General features: G+C 45.6%; 1 protein-coding gene across 3 annotated transcripts in view; it reads right to left on the bottom strand.

Annotated features, from left to right (window-relative positions):
• The window catches only part of SCAF1 (SR-related CTD associated factor 1), a 22,073-nt gene extending 6,134 nt beyond the window's left edge, over window positions 1-15,939 (bottom strand). Inside the window, exons 1-7 of one of the 3 annotated variants that reach the window (XM_073570849.1) lie at window positions 15,805-15,939; window positions 12,305-12,474; window positions 10,415-10,469; window positions 10,078-10,190; window positions 4,943-5,082; window positions 3,403-3,527; window positions 1-3,084 (exon numbers count right to left, since the gene is read on the bottom strand). The exon at window positions 1-3,084 is cut by the window's left edge and continues 465 nt beyond it. In XM_073570849.1, the coding sequence (XP_073426950.1) occupies window positions 1-3,084; window positions 3,403-3,527; window positions 4,943-5,082; window positions 10,078-10,190; window positions 10,415-10,469; window positions 12,305-12,451 (3,664 nt within the window). In that variant the 5' untranslated portion in view covers window positions 12,452-12,474; window positions 15,805-15,939. Of the gene's footprint in view, window positions 3,085-3,402; window positions 3,528-4,942; window positions 5,083-10,077; window positions 10,191-10,414; window positions 10,470-12,304; window positions 12,475-15,666 lie in introns of all 3 variants that reach the window. The other 2 variants (XM_073570848.1, XM_073570847.1) reach the window with 2 other exon arrangements.
• Between the last annotated feature and the right edge of the window lie 1,122 nt (window positions 15,940-17,061).

Here is a 17,061-nt window from a genome sequence, read left to right as displayed (position 1 = left end):
TCTTAATACCGGTCTTGGTTTTTAAGCCTTTTATTTTCTTCGGCCGTAAGAGAGGTTCTTTTAAGTCTTCCGTTTCAGACTTGGGCCGAATGTTCTTGATATCTGCCATCTTTTCTTCCAATTTAAGAAATGGAGAACGGCTCTCTCTATCCCGACTGAATTTCACCCCGATGGATCCGGCCTCTTTCACAGAGGTTGTACTGCTAACTCCTTCGCGAATCAAAACAGCCACTTTGGACTGAAGTTTGACCTTCCTGGAGGAACTTCCTTTGCCGTCTTTATGACTGGTTTTGATTTTTTTCGGAGTCTTATCCTTTTCGGAGCGGACCTTTTCTCGGTCTAACTTCATAGGCTCCGGTTGAGGGTCAGGGACATCTTTGAATCGCTTTTTATACCTTTCCCGACTATCAGTGTAGGATCTATCCCGCTTCCTATCCCGTTCTTTCGAGATTTTCTGCCTACTCTGTCGATCTACCTCTATCCGCTTCGAGTCAAACTCAATGGGCAACCTCCTTTGGCCAGAATCTGATTTCCCTGAATGCCTGTGAAAAGACCGACTGCATTTACCATCTCGGTCATCGAGAGTTTCACGGTCAGAATAAGTTTCAAAGCTTAGTCCTTCGGAATCGTAGAGAACTTCTCTTTTTCCTGACAGCTCAGGAGTGTGAAGCATTTCCTCCCTATGCAATTTCTCTTCTGGGTTGACTGTTATAGTTCGCTTAATAGTGAAAAGATCGGCATTATTGAGCTCCTGTATGGAAGGTGGCACTACTGATCGACTGTCTCGCCGCCTCCGTTCTAACAGTGGAGGATTTTCGATCTTGGGTTCATCCAGTGAGTGCCTTGATCTTGGCTTCTCTTTATCCTTCCGTTCATTCGAGTGACGTGAAGTCCGTCTGTCTCTATCCCTTTCTCTGGATTTCGAACGTGATCTTTTCTTCTTTTTCTTTGCCTCTGACCGATGTTTATCCTTGTGTTTATCTTTTCGAGACCGGTCAGTACTACCAGAATGGGACCACCGACGCCTTTTCTCCTTTGATTTTGACCTGCGGCTTTTCCTCCTCTCAGCTGAAGTACGAGAAGACCCTACAGCGGATAAGCTGGTGCTAATAGAAGGTGACCAAGAGCGTGATCTCCTCCGATCTCTAGACCGAGATCGAGAAATCTTATTGTTCTTATTGTAAGAGCGTGATCTAGAACGTTTCCGCTCCTTGACGTCCTTTGCCAGTTTTTTTGTACTGTACCAGGAAACTGATGTCCTTGGTTCTTTCGATCTTTTCCGTTCTCTTGATCTCTTTCTCTCTCGTTTGTTTTTTTTACGACTACGCGAGCTGGAAGGCGAACGCGATTTTGACTTCTTTTTAGGTCTCGAGGGCGATGTTGATTTTTTACGATACCTCTCTCTTCGTTGATTTGTGATCTTTCGTCGCAGGTCCAGCCCTTTCCATCGGTTATCCATTTGATTTTCGCCAAAATCGATTTGCAGTGCCCCTTCCTCGTCTGAATCTGCATGCAACGATAGAAAGTCATCTCCTTCGACCATTCTGAGTGGTCTCTCCATAACACGACAGCGACTGCGGAACAAAGGCAATGGACTGAAACAATCTTCATCCGGCTGGACAATTTCTCCTTCTTCGATTTCGGAATCGTATTTCCGATCCGAGTCATCGTCGCGATCCCTCCTTTCAGAGGAATGTCTGCGTTTGTGGCGTGATCTCGACTCGCTTCCCAGTTTGGCAATCTTTTCTAACCGCAAGTAGGATTTCATGTCTGGCTTTGCTAAAGACTCAAGCGATACTTTAATTTCGACCTTAGATTTGGATTCTGCTTCAGATGTGAAGTCTGTTTTACGGTTGAAGTCTTTTCCAACATCTACAGTGAATACTCGTCTTATTGGCTCCACAGAAGTATCCGGTGAACTGGCTTCGTTCAGGGTCGAATCTGCAGCTGGTGCTTCATCTACAGTATTTTCCTTGGGTACTTTCGGTGAAGGTTCCTTTACCTCCACTTCATCTGTGGTGTCCAGGTCTATGCTGGAGCTAGGACTGTAAGGTTCAAAATCTAGTTTGGAAATGCTTCTTGAAGCCAAGTCAGAGGAATCTTTGCAAAGCCTTTGCTCCTTTTTATTATCGTCCACTTCATTACCGCCCTCTTCCCCGTCAACCACCTTAAATTTATCATTTTCAGCAGATTTTGCGTCTTCCTTGCTTTGGTCAACACCAGGAAATTCTTGGCTTAAGCTATTTTCATTGTAAATACCAGCCAAGGCTTCTGATATTCGACCTTCCGGATGGGATTCACTGCCTATTTCATCATCATCGTCCTCGTACGGTGAAGGGCTGCGTTCAGAGGAACTTGGATTAGAGCCGGTGGGGTCGAAAGGATCATATTTTTGATCCTCCTGCTCATCCATTTCCTTCTCTGGTGAGTCCTCATAAATGTAATCTCCGTTCATGTTCTCCTCGTCTGTAGGGTGAAAAGGGTCATAAATATCTAGGTCTTGTGATCTATTGGACTGCGTGCCGCCGCTGTCGCCAGCGGAAAGTGCGGGATTCTGTGAGGAGGACGATGAATAGGAGGAACTTGAATCTGTTTTTTCCAAAGTGCCTGCAGGTTGTGAATGCTGGTCATTGGACGTGGACCCTTCTCCACCGAGTGGTCTTTCTTGCCCGCCAGATACCCCAGTGCCATTTCCTAGAGCTAACCCTAAAGACACTAAAGCATCAGGTTGATTTTTTATACATTGATTATTGCTCTTGATCAGATTAGTCCTGTTTGACCAGAGTTTATTCTGTACCCTAGACTCGGAGAAGGCATCCGATGGACCTTTGTCAGGCCACAGAAATCCCGGTACGGTAGGACTTTTCAACTGTAAAGTCCTGTCCAGGTCATGCACTGATTTCTGTATTACATCACGTTTTGCGCTCAAGCTGGCTCTGTGCAATGTCCTGGACGTGCAAGATTTTAGATTTAGAGGGCATTTAAGGGGTTCCAGAGTTTCTCCAGTTCTTGGGGGCCCGGATAATGTCTCTTTGATTGTTGATTGTCCTTCTGTGAGCTGCAGCCCTGAGGTACTTAGGAACACTGCAAGCACAGGGAAAAAAAAAAGATAAGTAAATATAGCAGCAGGATATAAGAAGTAGCACAATACTGTAAAACTTTTATAGGTTTTTCCAGGATCACAATATTGAAAGCCTATACCTGACCTAGGCCATCGGCATCAACATCAGGACAGTGAGGGTCAAACGCTTGCTGTTTAGGGCGAACGCTGCGATCCATTCATTGTTTGTATTGCTGTACAGAACCGCGCAGAGGATTACAGCGCTGTCCCAACCAATACTAGTTGGAAAGGCCTTTAATAAAACCCCATGACTGCGTACATATGAAGCATGCCACACTCACTCGATTTCTGAAATCTCCAGTGTCTGTCTCCTCTAAAGATTCCTGAATGAGTACTTGAAAAAGCTTCAACGTCTCCGAGTCTGACCTCTGCCACAAATTCGACTTCGTCCATTTCCTCCATCGAACTTAAAGGGGAGAGAAAAAAACAATGTGAAAAATCAAGTACAACTTATTAAAATTAACAAAACCACAGTATATCTTGTGCGACTACCCTGCCTAAATTTTAAACCGCTGATAACATATTGGATTCTCCGTGATCCTAAGATCAAGGGTGTCTAAACATAATTTCTGAAGGAGAAGTGTGACCATATAAAGGGGGTGTCTACTAGGACAAGACCCCCACAATCAGCTCTCAGGACATCGGCGAGTATTACATAGCGTCCGTTTAACTGTTTGCTGACGCACTGTAAATGCACGTCACACTTCGGGCTGTGAGTGTGTGGAGCGGGCTGAAGAGCTGAGCCCGCTCCACACACATCTATTGTTATATACCGGTCTTTAATGCAGCGATCGGTGCGAGCTCCAATTGCTACTGTCAAACCCAGAGCGGCATTTAATTTACACAATCCTGATTGAGAGCAGTTTCAGATGGCCACCCCATGGTGCTATTAAAGGGGTCCAGCTTGGTTGCCATTAAAGCTGATTTTAATCAACAGATGTTGGAATAATAATTTCCAAAATTGGATGTGTTTTAGAAAAAATGTTCCTGTGGCAAGATAATCTTATAAATGGGCACCTGCTGTGTACTGTGTAATCGCCGTGTCTGACCGTGCAGGGACATGGTCTGATCATAGTATGTACTTTATTCATGGGACAACCCCTTTAATTACCCCGCACATAAAGGCTGCATATATATTTAAAAAAAAGGAAACTGCCAAAAAAAAACATAATAAAAAGCAATCATTCCTATGTACCCCAAAACGGTATCAATAAAAACATCAGCTTATCACGCAAAAAAATAAAAGGATAAGAAGAAAACTAAAGCGCCAAATAATAACGAAGGAAAAGGTAAAAATTAAAAATAAGGAAAAAAAACAGACATCTTATTTAAAGTGAATTAAAAGGAATCCGTCAGCAGGTTTTTGCTATGTAATCTGACAGTGGCAGACACACTGATTCCAGCGATGTATCACTTAATTTTCTGGGTGCAGCAGTTATGATAGAATCACAGTTTTCGCTGCTGCTGAGCTCTGCATAACCCCACCCACACAACTGATTGGCAGCTTTCTGTGTACACTATCAGTGTTAAGTTGGGGTTGGACCAGGAGGCTCGAGACATCTAGTCCTGTAGTGATAATCTCCTGATGATAAAACATTGATTGTATTAAAACAGCAAAACACAGCCCAGTAAGTGACACATCGCTGGAATAAGGGTCTGTGCCTCTACATCATGCTGCTCTCGGATTACATAGCAAACACCTGCTGATGGATTTCTGGAAACAGAAAAGCATCATTTTTATCACCAAAGTTGTTCCAAAGATTTCCCGCTACAGTAGATCCAGCTGACTTATTCAGTCGCAATTTTGCCGCGGATACTCACTACAAATCTTCGTATTGTAGACTCTCCTCTACAAATGACTGGAGATGAAACCCTGGTACGACGAATGTACTACAAGGCCTTTCAGCATATTCCAATGCATTAGACAAACCAAACAGTGGATCTGTTGCGGCTTCAGGAACCTAAAAAAAAAGACAAAATAGGCAAAAATATCACTGCCTTGTTCTTTTCAACAAGGGTTAAACACTGGTAAAGTCCTCAAAATCTACCTACTAGTGAAAAGAAAACATGGCAGAGAAGGATTTATCATTGTGTAAGTAGCGGTGTTTACTACTCACGAGTTGGAAAAGTTGCCCAAAAGTCACGGTTCACCTTCCATTTTACAATTATTAATGTTTTGGAAAAAAAAATAAAAAATTAGGATTTTTGGTAGTCACCATAAAATCTCTTGGATCCTTCATTGGGGACACAGGTAACCCTGGGTGTATGCTGCTGACACTAGGCAAAAAAGGAAATAGCTCCTCCTCTACAGTATACACCCACTGACAAGCACCAAGTACCTCAGTTAGTGTTAAAGCAGTAGGAGAAGTAACCAAAACTCAACATATGTACCAACCCAACAACAAAAGGCATGTAGGCTCAAAGCGGTACAACCAGTTAGGGAGGGTGCTGTGTTCCCCAATGAAGGCTCCAAGAAGAGATTTTACGGTGAGTACCAAATTTCCCTCTTTCTTTATCGCTTCACTGGGGGATACAGGTAACCATGGGACGTCCCAAAGCACTCCCAAGGGTGGGAAACAGAAAGAACACAGACCTAGGTCGGCCGGTGCGTAATCGCCACCTGCAGCACTTTCCTTCCAAGGACTGTATCAGACAAGGCATGGGATGAACCCTGTAAAATCTCGCGAAAGTGTGCAAAGATGACCATGTCGCAGCTTTACAAATCTGCAAAGCCGAAGCCTGGTGACAAAGCCCAGGAAGCTCCCACCGCCCAGGTGGAATGAGCCTTTACCCCAGGAGGAGGCTGCTTGTCCTGAACACAGTATGCCTCAAATATTGCCAAATGAATCCAATGGGCGAGAGTGGATTCGGAAGCTGGAAGTCCTTTACGATGACCTTCAGAAATGACAAAAAGGGCATCAGAGAGGCGAAAAGAAGCAATCTTTGAGAGGTAGACTTTGATAGCTCAGACCAGATCCAACTTGTGGAGAGACTTCTCCAGGGGAGGAACCAGAGAGGGATATAGAGAAGGAAGTAAAATTTCTTTATTAATGTGAAATGAAGAAACCATCTTTGGCAAGAGGGCAGGAACGGGTCTGAGAACTACCTAGTCCTGATGTAGAATCAGGAACGGAGAACAGCAAGATAATGCCACCAACTCAGAAACTCATCTGATGGACGTAATGGCAACTAAAAAGGCCACTTTCCATGACAGGAGAGAAGACGGAATGTCTTGAATGGGCTCAAAAGAAGCGCGCTGAAGTGCATCAAGGACAATATTAAGATCCTATGGATCTATCGAAGGCCAGGTTGGCGACTCTTTGAAGGAAAGTCTTTACCTGAGAACGAGAAGCCAGATCTCGTTGGAAAATAAATTACAGTGCGGAAACTTGACCCTTTAGAGTACAAAGTGATAGACCAGAGTCAAGACCCGCTTGTAGAAACCCCAGGATGGAAGGAAGAAAAAAAAAAAAAAAGACATAGAAACCAAATTGTGGTCCTCATTCCACCGAAAGAAGGCCTTCCAGTATCTGTGGTAGATACACGAGGATGCTGGTTTTCTTGCCCTTACCATGGTCTGAATGACTTGATAAGAAAAACCGGCCTCCCTCAGGACTGCAGCCTCAACGGCCATGCCGTTAAACTCAGACTGTGAACTCTGGTGGAAAAGGGGGGAAGATCTGGATGGTCCAGAATACTCCAGGGAGCGTCCTTGAGCACGTTCACCAGCTCCGTGTATCAGGCCCTTCTTGGCCAGTCCGGAGCCACCATGATTACAGGGATTCCATCCACCTTTATCCTTTTTACGACTCTCGGGATCAAGTGGAGAGGCGGAAAAAGATAAGGGAGCTGGAATTGGGACCACGTTATCACTAAGGCATCACAACCGATGGCCAGTGGATCCCAGGACCTGGCTATGAACTGAGGAAACTTGTAGTTCATCCGAGACGCCATCAGGTCGACGTCCAGTGTGCCCCATTTCTGGCATATTTGGTTGAAAACGGCAGGATTGAGAGATCACTCGCCCGATGCAAGACCCTGACGACTCAGAAAATCGGCTGCCCAATATTCCACCTCCAAAATGTTACCGGCTAAAATGGCGGGAACGTGATGCTCTGCCCATCGCAGAATCCTTGTTACCTTTGCCATCACCTGTTTGCTGCGATTCCCTGGGATAAAAAAAATGGGATAAAGAGAAGTGCCAGCTGCTTCAAAGGCTGATTTAGCCAAGGACTCAATCTGCCTATCCGTAGCGTCCGGCAGAGACAAGACTGTCTTGAAAGACAGGCAAGAAACCGGCGGGTCCACATTAGGGGATTCTGCCCATTTACCAACGAGGTCAGGGCTAAAGGGATAAAGAATGTCTAGCTGTTTCCTTCCCGGGAAGCGCTTTTCAGGACGTTCCCAGTGTTTAGCCATAATTGCTTCAAATTCCCTGTGATTGGGAAAGGTTCGTGAAGGACATTTTACCCGTTTGAAGGAAATGGAATGCTCCTGAGCTGGAGCCTCGTCCTCCTTTAGGTTAAGAGTTTGGGTAATTGCAAAGATAAGGCTATTGACCATATCCTGCATTTTTGAGTCCTGGTCCGAATCAGACTCAGACTGAGAATCCGCATCCGACTCAAAAGCCGCCTCCTTTGCTTTGTACCCGATCTGTCCCTGCGAAGGTCGCGGTCAGGTGCGTGCAAATCACCGTGAGAGGCGTTCGGAGCACTGGTGGCGGCAGACAAATGTGAAAGACGATCCAAGACCTGGACCAGGGATTGTGATACTTTTGTCAGGTCAGAGACCGACTGTGACATGGCAACAGCCCACTCCGGAGGAAGGGGTGTGCTCTCATCCCGAGCGTTAGGGGGCTCCTGTGGGGCAGACATGGTGGAAGAGCTGCAGGTTGGGCAGAAAGGGCAAGGCTGAGCTGAGGACCAATTTCTTTTACAAAGGGCACAGGCGTAATGAATCACAGTAGGCTTAGAGGGGCAACGGGAAGCCTCTGCAGGGTTGGGCATAAGTTGAGCCTGGGTGATATTGCTGAGAAGGGCTATATAGGGGGACAGAGAGAAAAGAGAAAAAGAGGGCAGCGCCTACCTGATGTCAGTGACGATCAGCAGATGACTGTGAGGTTAGCGGTGTCCCCTGAGGCAGATGTTCGAAGGCTAAATGCAGGTCCAATGCCGAGGGCGCAGAAGATGGGCATAAAAAAAAAACAGTGTCTCACACAGGAATATATCTGCTGAGGCACAAGTGCCGATATAGCATTGGCTGAGCTGTGTTACAGCAAGCACGATGCAGAACGGTGGGCGTGACTGAAACACTGGCCAATGAAAAAGAAAGTAAGCTTCTGATTGGCTGACACACCGGGGGGGGGGCATTAACAGCCAGGAATATAAGCCGGCCAGTGGAAACAGAAAGCAACCCACAGATTTGACCAATTGCCAAGGGCGTTACCGGCAGGGAGTAAAAAGCTCCATGATAGGAGAGAAAGTGTGTCGAGAATAAATGCGCGAAAACGGGGGTGTGGCCAGGACAGGGCAGGGAATCTGTGACCCAGCGAGACATTTCAATGCGTGTGCGCGATATCTGTACCCTATCTGCGATATTCACCGTGAAGAATGCGTATAGCAAGCAGAGGAGGGGTGTAGTGACGGAACAGAGGCAACGCCCATCGGACCGGACTGAACAGGATAACAAAGTACGGGACAAATAAAAAAGGTTTTTATGGGTGATACATGGGGAGTCAGGGGGGTTTCAGAACTAGTTGTGGAATGCATAGCTGACACTGAATTAAATATTTTTTAGCTGGTAGGCCAAAAAATTGGTGACAGGTTCCCTTAAAAAAAAAAGTTGATATTTTTTAACACTAGGAGGCAGATGCTGACATTTGCCCGGAAAACTTAGTGTACTGCTAGCTCGCTTTACGACTGCAGTAAAAGTGGGCAGGATCTGCTCACGTGACTGATGTCACTCGCTCCTCCCCTTCTGAGCGTTTGCAAAAGGGTAAGAGAGGATGAAGTTTAGGATCAATGAGGAGACACTACTGGTGACGGCAAAGTGATATGGAGATTATGATGGGTTTTTTATTCCATTTCTTTACCAAAAAGACATAATTCTGGCATTTTCATTATTTTTCTGGTTTAGGTATTTCTTACAGGGGAGAATTAATTTTATATTTTGATAGACCGGACTTTTACAAGTGCAGCGATGCCACGTTTCTTTTTCTTATAAATATATGTACTCTGGAAAGCTGGTCCCAGGAACAGACACTGGGATCTTCAATTGCTGTAACAGGAGGTGTTAGGGCAGCGTTGCCGAAAGATCCTAACAGATATCTGAGCGGAGCAGTCATATCAATGCAGCTTCAGCGTTCAGCTCACAGTAAGTTCACAATTCAGCAGAATGTATCACACAAGATAAAATTAGCAACACAGCTAAAAGTTGCTGTGATCTTAGAGGAGCCATCAGGTCATTTCAGCTGCACCATTCAGATCACAGTAATTACCGGAAAGTGCTCACCAGGTCTGCAGGGATAATTTCATCCAGTGATGCGTAATCACAGCTGAATAAAGTCGCCTCTGTAGCACTAGTGCACAGCCCTGGTGAGCTCTCCCGGTAATTGACATGACGGCTCTGCTAAGATCACAGTAATTACAGGTGTTAAAAGGAAAATGTAACTACAGATGCCCCAATTCCCCCAACTAAGGCTCACTTGGCCTCCATTGGAAGGTAAATGTCAGTGTTTACATCTGATTTGTATGGCACAGTGTAGCCTTACGACGCGTGTCGCAGGTTTCCATTATACATGCACATTGGGAACCTTTTGTGCATATGTGTTTAACGGAAAAAAAAAGATGCTACGGGGAAAGAACCTTAGTGACGACAAGTCAGGAACTAAATCCTGGTACAATATGCATATAAAATACAAATAACTATAAAAAGTAGAAAGGTTCCATCATACATACAGAGTTTTCATTCTCGGCACGGAGACTATTTGGCTCTTCTGCATCCACGGGTCTCTTTGATGGTTTCTTCTTACAAGTCTTTTTTGGTTTTGAACATTTTGATTTTTTTAGGTCTACAAAATAATAATAATAATAATAAAAAAAAAAGGTATAATACACGAAATAAATCAAAAAGATAAACGGGCGTCTTTATAGTAGGGCATCCATAGGCACGGGTGGCCATTCTAATGCCACCTTGCAATATTGGGCAGTTATTGGCCAAACTTACATGGTCATCCACCCTGTGTTTCAGCTGGACCCCATACTGGATTTCAGGGGTCTACTGTGGGTAACATACCTGTAACCCTGTGGAGCGACTTCTTGCTTTCACTGACGACTTGCTGCAAAGCTTTCTGCAATAAAATAAAAAAAATACTTAAAAAAAGATGACGAGACGTTATGTTAGATAATCCATGACAACACATCACCAGAGTGAAAACCCCTAACAAAACACATTAATTTCAGGAGGTCCCACAGCGCTGCTCCCACTCTAGACCATGTCTTACATTTGGACTTGCGCCATGTAAATATACAGTGTGTCCGTAAAGTCATGGTGCACTTTTTTCTTGCTTTCCAGGGACTGGTCAAGACGATAGAAATGTGAAATCTGCTCCAAATAAAAGGAAAACTCTCCCAGTTTCATACCTATTCAGTGCAGTTCAATGTGGGCCCCATTTGTTGCCCTACACACATCCAAACGATAGTGAAGATCTCGCCACACACGGGTAAGGACGTCTGGTGTAACAGAGTGAATAACATCTGTGATTCTCTGTTTTAAGTGATTAATGTCGTTGATACGTTCAATGTTCACGTTGCTTCACATAACCCCAAAAGTAAAAGTCTAAAGGCGTCAGATCCGGGGATCGTGGTGGCCATGGCTTGACAGAACCCCTGCCTATCCACCACCGGGGGAATGCTCTATCCAGAAACTCACGAACAATGGTGGTGTAGTGTGGAGGAGCACCGTCCTGTTGAAAGATGACACCTTCTGGAAATTGTGGCACTGCATACAATTCCAACATGTCAAGATACGTGTTTGCCGTCACAGACTGCTCCGCAAAAAAAATGGGCCTATCACCTAATCATGCATCAGGCCACACCACACGTTCTCTTTAGGGTTGTTACATTCGTACCCAACGTAGGCATGAAGATGTTCAGCAGCCCATATTCGGACGTTATGGCGATGAACATGTCCACAGATATAGAAGGTCGCCTCATTGCTAAACACAATCTTCTGCAAAAATCTTGCATCATTGTCGATCTCATGAAGCATATCTGTAGCAAACGAGCATCGTGTGGGTCTATCCGCCGGCTTGATAGCGTGCAACAGCCGCAATTTGTACCCCGTAAAACAGAGACGTTTCTTTAACACCTTATGGACTGTAGTCTTCCTTACGTGTAATTGTTGTCCACACGCACGCACAGATTTTTTTAGGGCTCCTTAGGTAGCTATCCCGTATACCCTCTACAGACTTGTCACTGACGGGGTTTCTCCACCAAACTGCCGGTTTCCTTCAACTGCTTATCCCACCGAGTAATGTCATTCCTATGCGGTGGCGCTCTGTTATAAATGTGCCGATATTCACGCAGCACTTTGGTCACGGATTCTGAAAAACTGAAAACTGGGAGGGTTTTCCTTTTATTTGGAGCAGGATTCACATTTCTATCGTCTTTTGTTGCTTTCCTGTGACTGGTCAAATGTGCACCATGAATTTACCGACACACTGTATGTAAATTTTGTGAAAGCCCGAAGTCCCAGCACTTCCATGATGTACTATGCGGTGGACTCCGGGAAAATATTGGTGCTGAGATCTCCATCTGCACATTCGCCGCCCCCGGCAGCCATTTTCCCAGAGTCCACCGCATAGTATATCATGGAAGTGCTGGGGCTCTGGGCTTTCACAAAATGTTGGCGGAGCCCCAGCACCACCGAACACCCGCAGCGTCGCACATCCGAACACCACCTCTTCCCAGCCTGCAGCAATGCTCCACTCTTGCCTCCTCCAGCAGCGAGCCTGCTCCACCGCGGCCGGTAAGGTATAATTCGCATTATAAGAAGCACCCCCATTTTCCCCTGAAATTTGGGGGGAAAAAAGCACATCTTACAATCCGAAAAATACGGTAAGCGGAATACGATGGCGCTATATAGGCAAAGCATAACAATAATGAATGACCCATGTATGATTACCAGAATAATGTGTCCGGGGCAGAGAACTTCGGAAGGATCCTGGTCGGTGACGTCGTCGGGGAGCTCGTGTTCATCCTCTGATATTGTGGGTTCTCTTATTACCTCCTCTTCCTCGCTTTGTTTCTGTTCCGGGTGGTCTTCTGCCATTACTTCAGCGTAAAATTACACACCTGTAAGGGCAGAAAAAAATAAATGGAAGTTACGGATGATGACTTAGGAGGACAAACATGGTGGGATACCATTGGCGCAAAGTGCAGTGCCCTCCTGGAGATGATGGGAGTTGTGGCTGGAGGGTCCTAGGGAATATTCTCGGACGATAGCAAAGTAGTTACCTGGTACTTCTATTGCCGTAAGCGATGCTCAGCCCTCCATGTGGACGTGAGTGGTGAAAACATTTCAATGATAGTGAAGTTTAAAAAAAAAGCCTAAACTTTTAATTACTGATCAGTCTTTGTAAAATTAGGAATCCTTGTAATAAACTCCATTACCTTATTTTGCTTGCTTCTCTCTAACACTATGCAGAAATTGCTGCGTTATCTGCCTAGTTCAGACTCTATTAGAAGCTGCTCTTAACTGCTGGTCTAGAAAGAATTGGTATTCCAACGCTATTTACAAACACTCCCTGTCAGAGCATGATGAGGGAGGCAGCAAAGAAAGTCACAAGTGTTTGTAAATAGTGCTTGAGAAAGGATTCCTTCCAGAGCAGCGGTTCAAAGCAGCTTGTAAAGGAGCATGAACTAAGCAGGTTCTACTTCTACTTTCAGAAAAATGGTCCCCAAGCCACTGCAGGCATTTGACAAAACAGGTACTTGCCCTCCATTCGTCCAGTGTCGGCTTTTCATCGTTGCTCGACATCACATCACTGCTTCAGTCAATCACTGAGCATCAGCAGGTGTAGAAGGCACGAACTTGTAGACTGGCTGCAGCTAATACAGAAGAGATTGGAGCAGCACCTGTTGTGTTTGTTGTAGTAAATGTCTTTTTTTATGAAAGTGGAGAATCCCTTTAAGAGAACCCTTTTAGCAACGTGTTTGAGAGAAAAGGAAGCAAAATCAGGTAATGGAGTAAATTATAAAGACTCTTAATTTGGCAAAGGCTGAACAATAAGCTAATAAAAACTATTAATTTCCATCGATGTATCGTCAGGCCATAGACAACTCCTTTAATGGTCAATTAATGTCTGCGTCTCACTAGCCTGGTACGGGTTTTACATGGCAGTTATCTGGTACGTACCCTCAACCAAACCAGGAGAGCCGTGATACAACTTAATTATATAAATCATTGTAAAGGTGAAACGTGGAAGGAGGTGAAACCTGGGAAGACATTTCTGGAAGACCATGCACATAATGAGACCAGAGTTCCAGCCAAAGTGATCTGAGACGGTCAAGAGATTGGGGACGTCTACGACTATCACAAATTTCCAGAATGAAAGCTCTGCACACAGATCAGGCATCTTTGATTCTGCGCAGAGATTTTGAAACAAGACGACGTTCTCCGCACCGTCACATTGATTCTGAAGGGAATGTCATTGGGTTTCCCTATAAAGGCTTTGATGTTGTCAGCTGTACTTTAAGCGATCCTTGGCGACTCCTTTCGGCCTTATGATGTCACTTCCCATTTTACCCATTAAAAAAATGTCTCAGCCCCTTTAAAACAACAGCAAGACGTCCCCCAATTTCTCTTTTTTTAGCCTTCTGGGCTTGGTCAGTATCCTTGTTCCTACTTGTAGCACGAGACCATACCTGCAGCCCATCCAGGTTGCACATCTATACGAGCAGTCACAAGATTTGCTGCGTCTCCCAGGAAAGTCTCAAGAGGGAGGAGCAGATATCAGGACATGGACCATTACAAGAAGAGAGCATCAACCCAGCGGCAAGACCGATATCTGCTCCCTTGTGTGAGAGGAAACGTACAACATGACCTCCAGTCCAGAACGCCTGACCAAAGTGTCACTCAGAGTCATCAATGGTGGCAGAGGTTCTGTGCAGCCCAATTCTCCATTGGCATTCCCCAGAGAACGCTAGGATGTCTTCACAGATAAGAGCAGGTTCACACTGAGCCCAAGTCACAGTTATGCTATCAGCAACATCATCCAGCATGATTGGTTTGTAGGAGACAGTGATGGTCTAGGGAGGCCACACAAACCTCCACGATAGATCAGACCTTTAGCGGTACCTCGTAGGTTCCTTGTGGTGCAGGACAATGCCCGGCCTCATATGGTCAGAGGGTTTGGGCAGCTCCTGGATGATGCCATTGACTGGTCCTCACATTGCCGGAACCTGAACCCAACTGAGAAAGTCAGTGCACCCGACACCACCGAGCAGTGGCACAGACTGTCCAGGAGCTCACAGATACCCATCTGTTCCAGGTCTGGGAGAAGATCACCATCCGTGGTCCCATCAGCACACAGGGGCCACACACTACTGATCACATTATGAAAATCACCCAAATTGGATCTGCCTCAAATTTCAATGTTTCGGGGAGAGTGACCCTCACCAGGTTGATAAGTTTAGCTTCCACTGACCATTAATAGTTAATGACCCAATTTATATCGAGAACGATCTGAACCTTAAATCCTTCATTAATGGAGATTCAAAGTATGAATTACGTCTTCCCGTCATTGTTGACCTATACAAAGGCTGAATTCTGCAATGTCGACTACTCAACATGGAGATGACAGCACCAAGAAGGCTAAGTCATGGCATGATGGAAGTCACAGGATGGAGACCTGTCAGTGCAGAAATCCCAGCACCGTCAGCCTTGGGGTTATTAATGGTCGTCTGCAGCAGAATGCACTCAGGGAAATCATCAAGATCCGCTGCTGGCAGCTCCTGTGTAATCACCGACCATTGATGTCCAAGTCTGGAAAATCTGTGGTCTCCATTTTTGCACCATTTGCAGATCAGTGTCGTCTCCATCCTGCGATTTCCATCACTTTTCCTTCCGGCTGTTATAATGTGATTGTGGAGCAGCATATATAACAACCCGCACATGACAATATATGACATAGATACATAGACATTTCCCATATTGTGGGGGATCAGCACCCAGCTGCTGCAAAACTACAACTCCCAGCATGCCCTAGCTGTCAGCGCCTGTCACAGCATGCTGGGAGTTGTAGTTGTGCTGTACACTGCAGATAGCACACACAGTTGTCCCAGATCGTGCAGTATATACCCTGCTGCACACAGTACGTGGCTGTGTGATTGCATCTGCAGGCCGCACAGATCGGCCTGCAGCCATCAATTATGATCGCAGCGATTGCTATAAATGAGGCGATCAGCTCCATCCCCGGCAGGAGACCCCTCCCAGCCCCCCGGCCTTCTCCCCCCAGTCTTCCTCCGCCGCCTCCTCAGACCCACCGACTCACACAGGCGCCTGCCGCTCACAATCCGCCTCTGCTAGGACGGCCCGAACTGGCCAAGGACGATTCCTATGTGGATTTCCCAGCTTTTACAACAAAGAGAGCTTCCCCATCTTTCCAGCGGCCGCCATCTTACCCCGCTGCCTTCAGCGGAGTCCTAGTGGCTGCACGGCATGCTGGGCGTTGTAGTCCTGTGGCGTAGACGGTCACTGCGTAGGTCGGGAAGCCACAACTCAGTCAAAGACTACAAGTTCCACCGCGCACCGCGGTCTACGCACACCAGCCGGCTCGCCCCTAGGCGAAAGGTACGACGGGAAGTGTAGTTTTTTACACTTACAGGTATAGTGTAACTAACGAAGGACAAACTCGGTGATCCAGAAGGCAAAGCGGCAGAGCGGAAGTGACTCAAAACAAAGAACGGATGGAATGCCGGGAGTTGTAGTCTCTTTTCGCTCCTGCAGCAATTGCGCATTCAGCGTTGTGCAGTTCTGTGGGCGCTGATTATGGAGATTCCTGTCAGGACACAAGGCTAGAAATATACTGAAGGGCAGAGCTTTATTTTGGCTCCTTTTAATTTTTCCAGCTATAACTTTTTTTTTTATAATTCTTTTCAGTTCATAGAATTTTATTCTTTCTCGCTACAAGCATCTGTCGATTTTTTTTTTTTGGGCGGTTTTTATTACATGCCTCTGACCAAAAATCAGCAACTCAAAATTTAGATTTTGATCCCCGCCCCCTCCCTTCCAACCTCTTAGGCTAAGTTCACACTTTGAGTTTTCGATGCTGTGTATTTTTTCTGTGCAAAAAAAATTAAAAATCATCGTCTTACCGTCCCAGCAGAGCAGATGGGGTTTATAGACAGCTCATGCCCACTGCGTTGATTTTTTTTTTTACACAGTGTAATCTGACCTGCAACCTGGAAATTTCAATGAGTTTTATGTGCAGATTTTCCCCATAAATTGCATTAAATGTGGACAATCCGCAGGTAAGACAAAAAAAGCCTATGACTGTGAGGATCTGAGGTTGGGAGTTGTATTAATCACCTAGGCAGGTTAAGGATGCAATTAGTTCTATTTCTTCTGTCCACGGCCATACTGCAACTCCAGGTAGATGGCCAAAATACAAAGACTTCAGTCCACAAGACCCCAACCCAGCAAGTACATAAGATAGTGCAAATGACAGTCTCACTCTTCCACTTGCTCACCGGGAATTAGAACATTTGCAACTTTGAGCTTCCAGGACCCACTACCCCAACCAGTGACACCCCAATTTTGAGGCGCACCCACGGAAAAGAGGTAGCAGCAAGCTAAGGAAGCTGACAGTACATTGAAGCATGTGACCTGATTATCCCAATCTGGATTCTCCAAATGTCTCTGAGGGTTCACTAATGGTC

The sequence above is a fragment of the Dendrobates tinctorius genome, unplaced genomic scaffold (genome assembly GCF_039654945.1).
Source record: "Dendrobates tinctorius isolate UK_male_01 unplaced genomic scaffold, ASM3965494v1 ptg000028l, whole genome shotgun sequence".
Lineage (NCBI taxonomy): Eukaryota > Metazoa > Chordata > Amphibia > Anura > Dendrobatidae > Dendrobates > Dendrobates tinctorius.
Note: the sequence above shows the minus strand (reverse complement) of the source record. Positions and strands in the feature narration are given on the sequence as shown.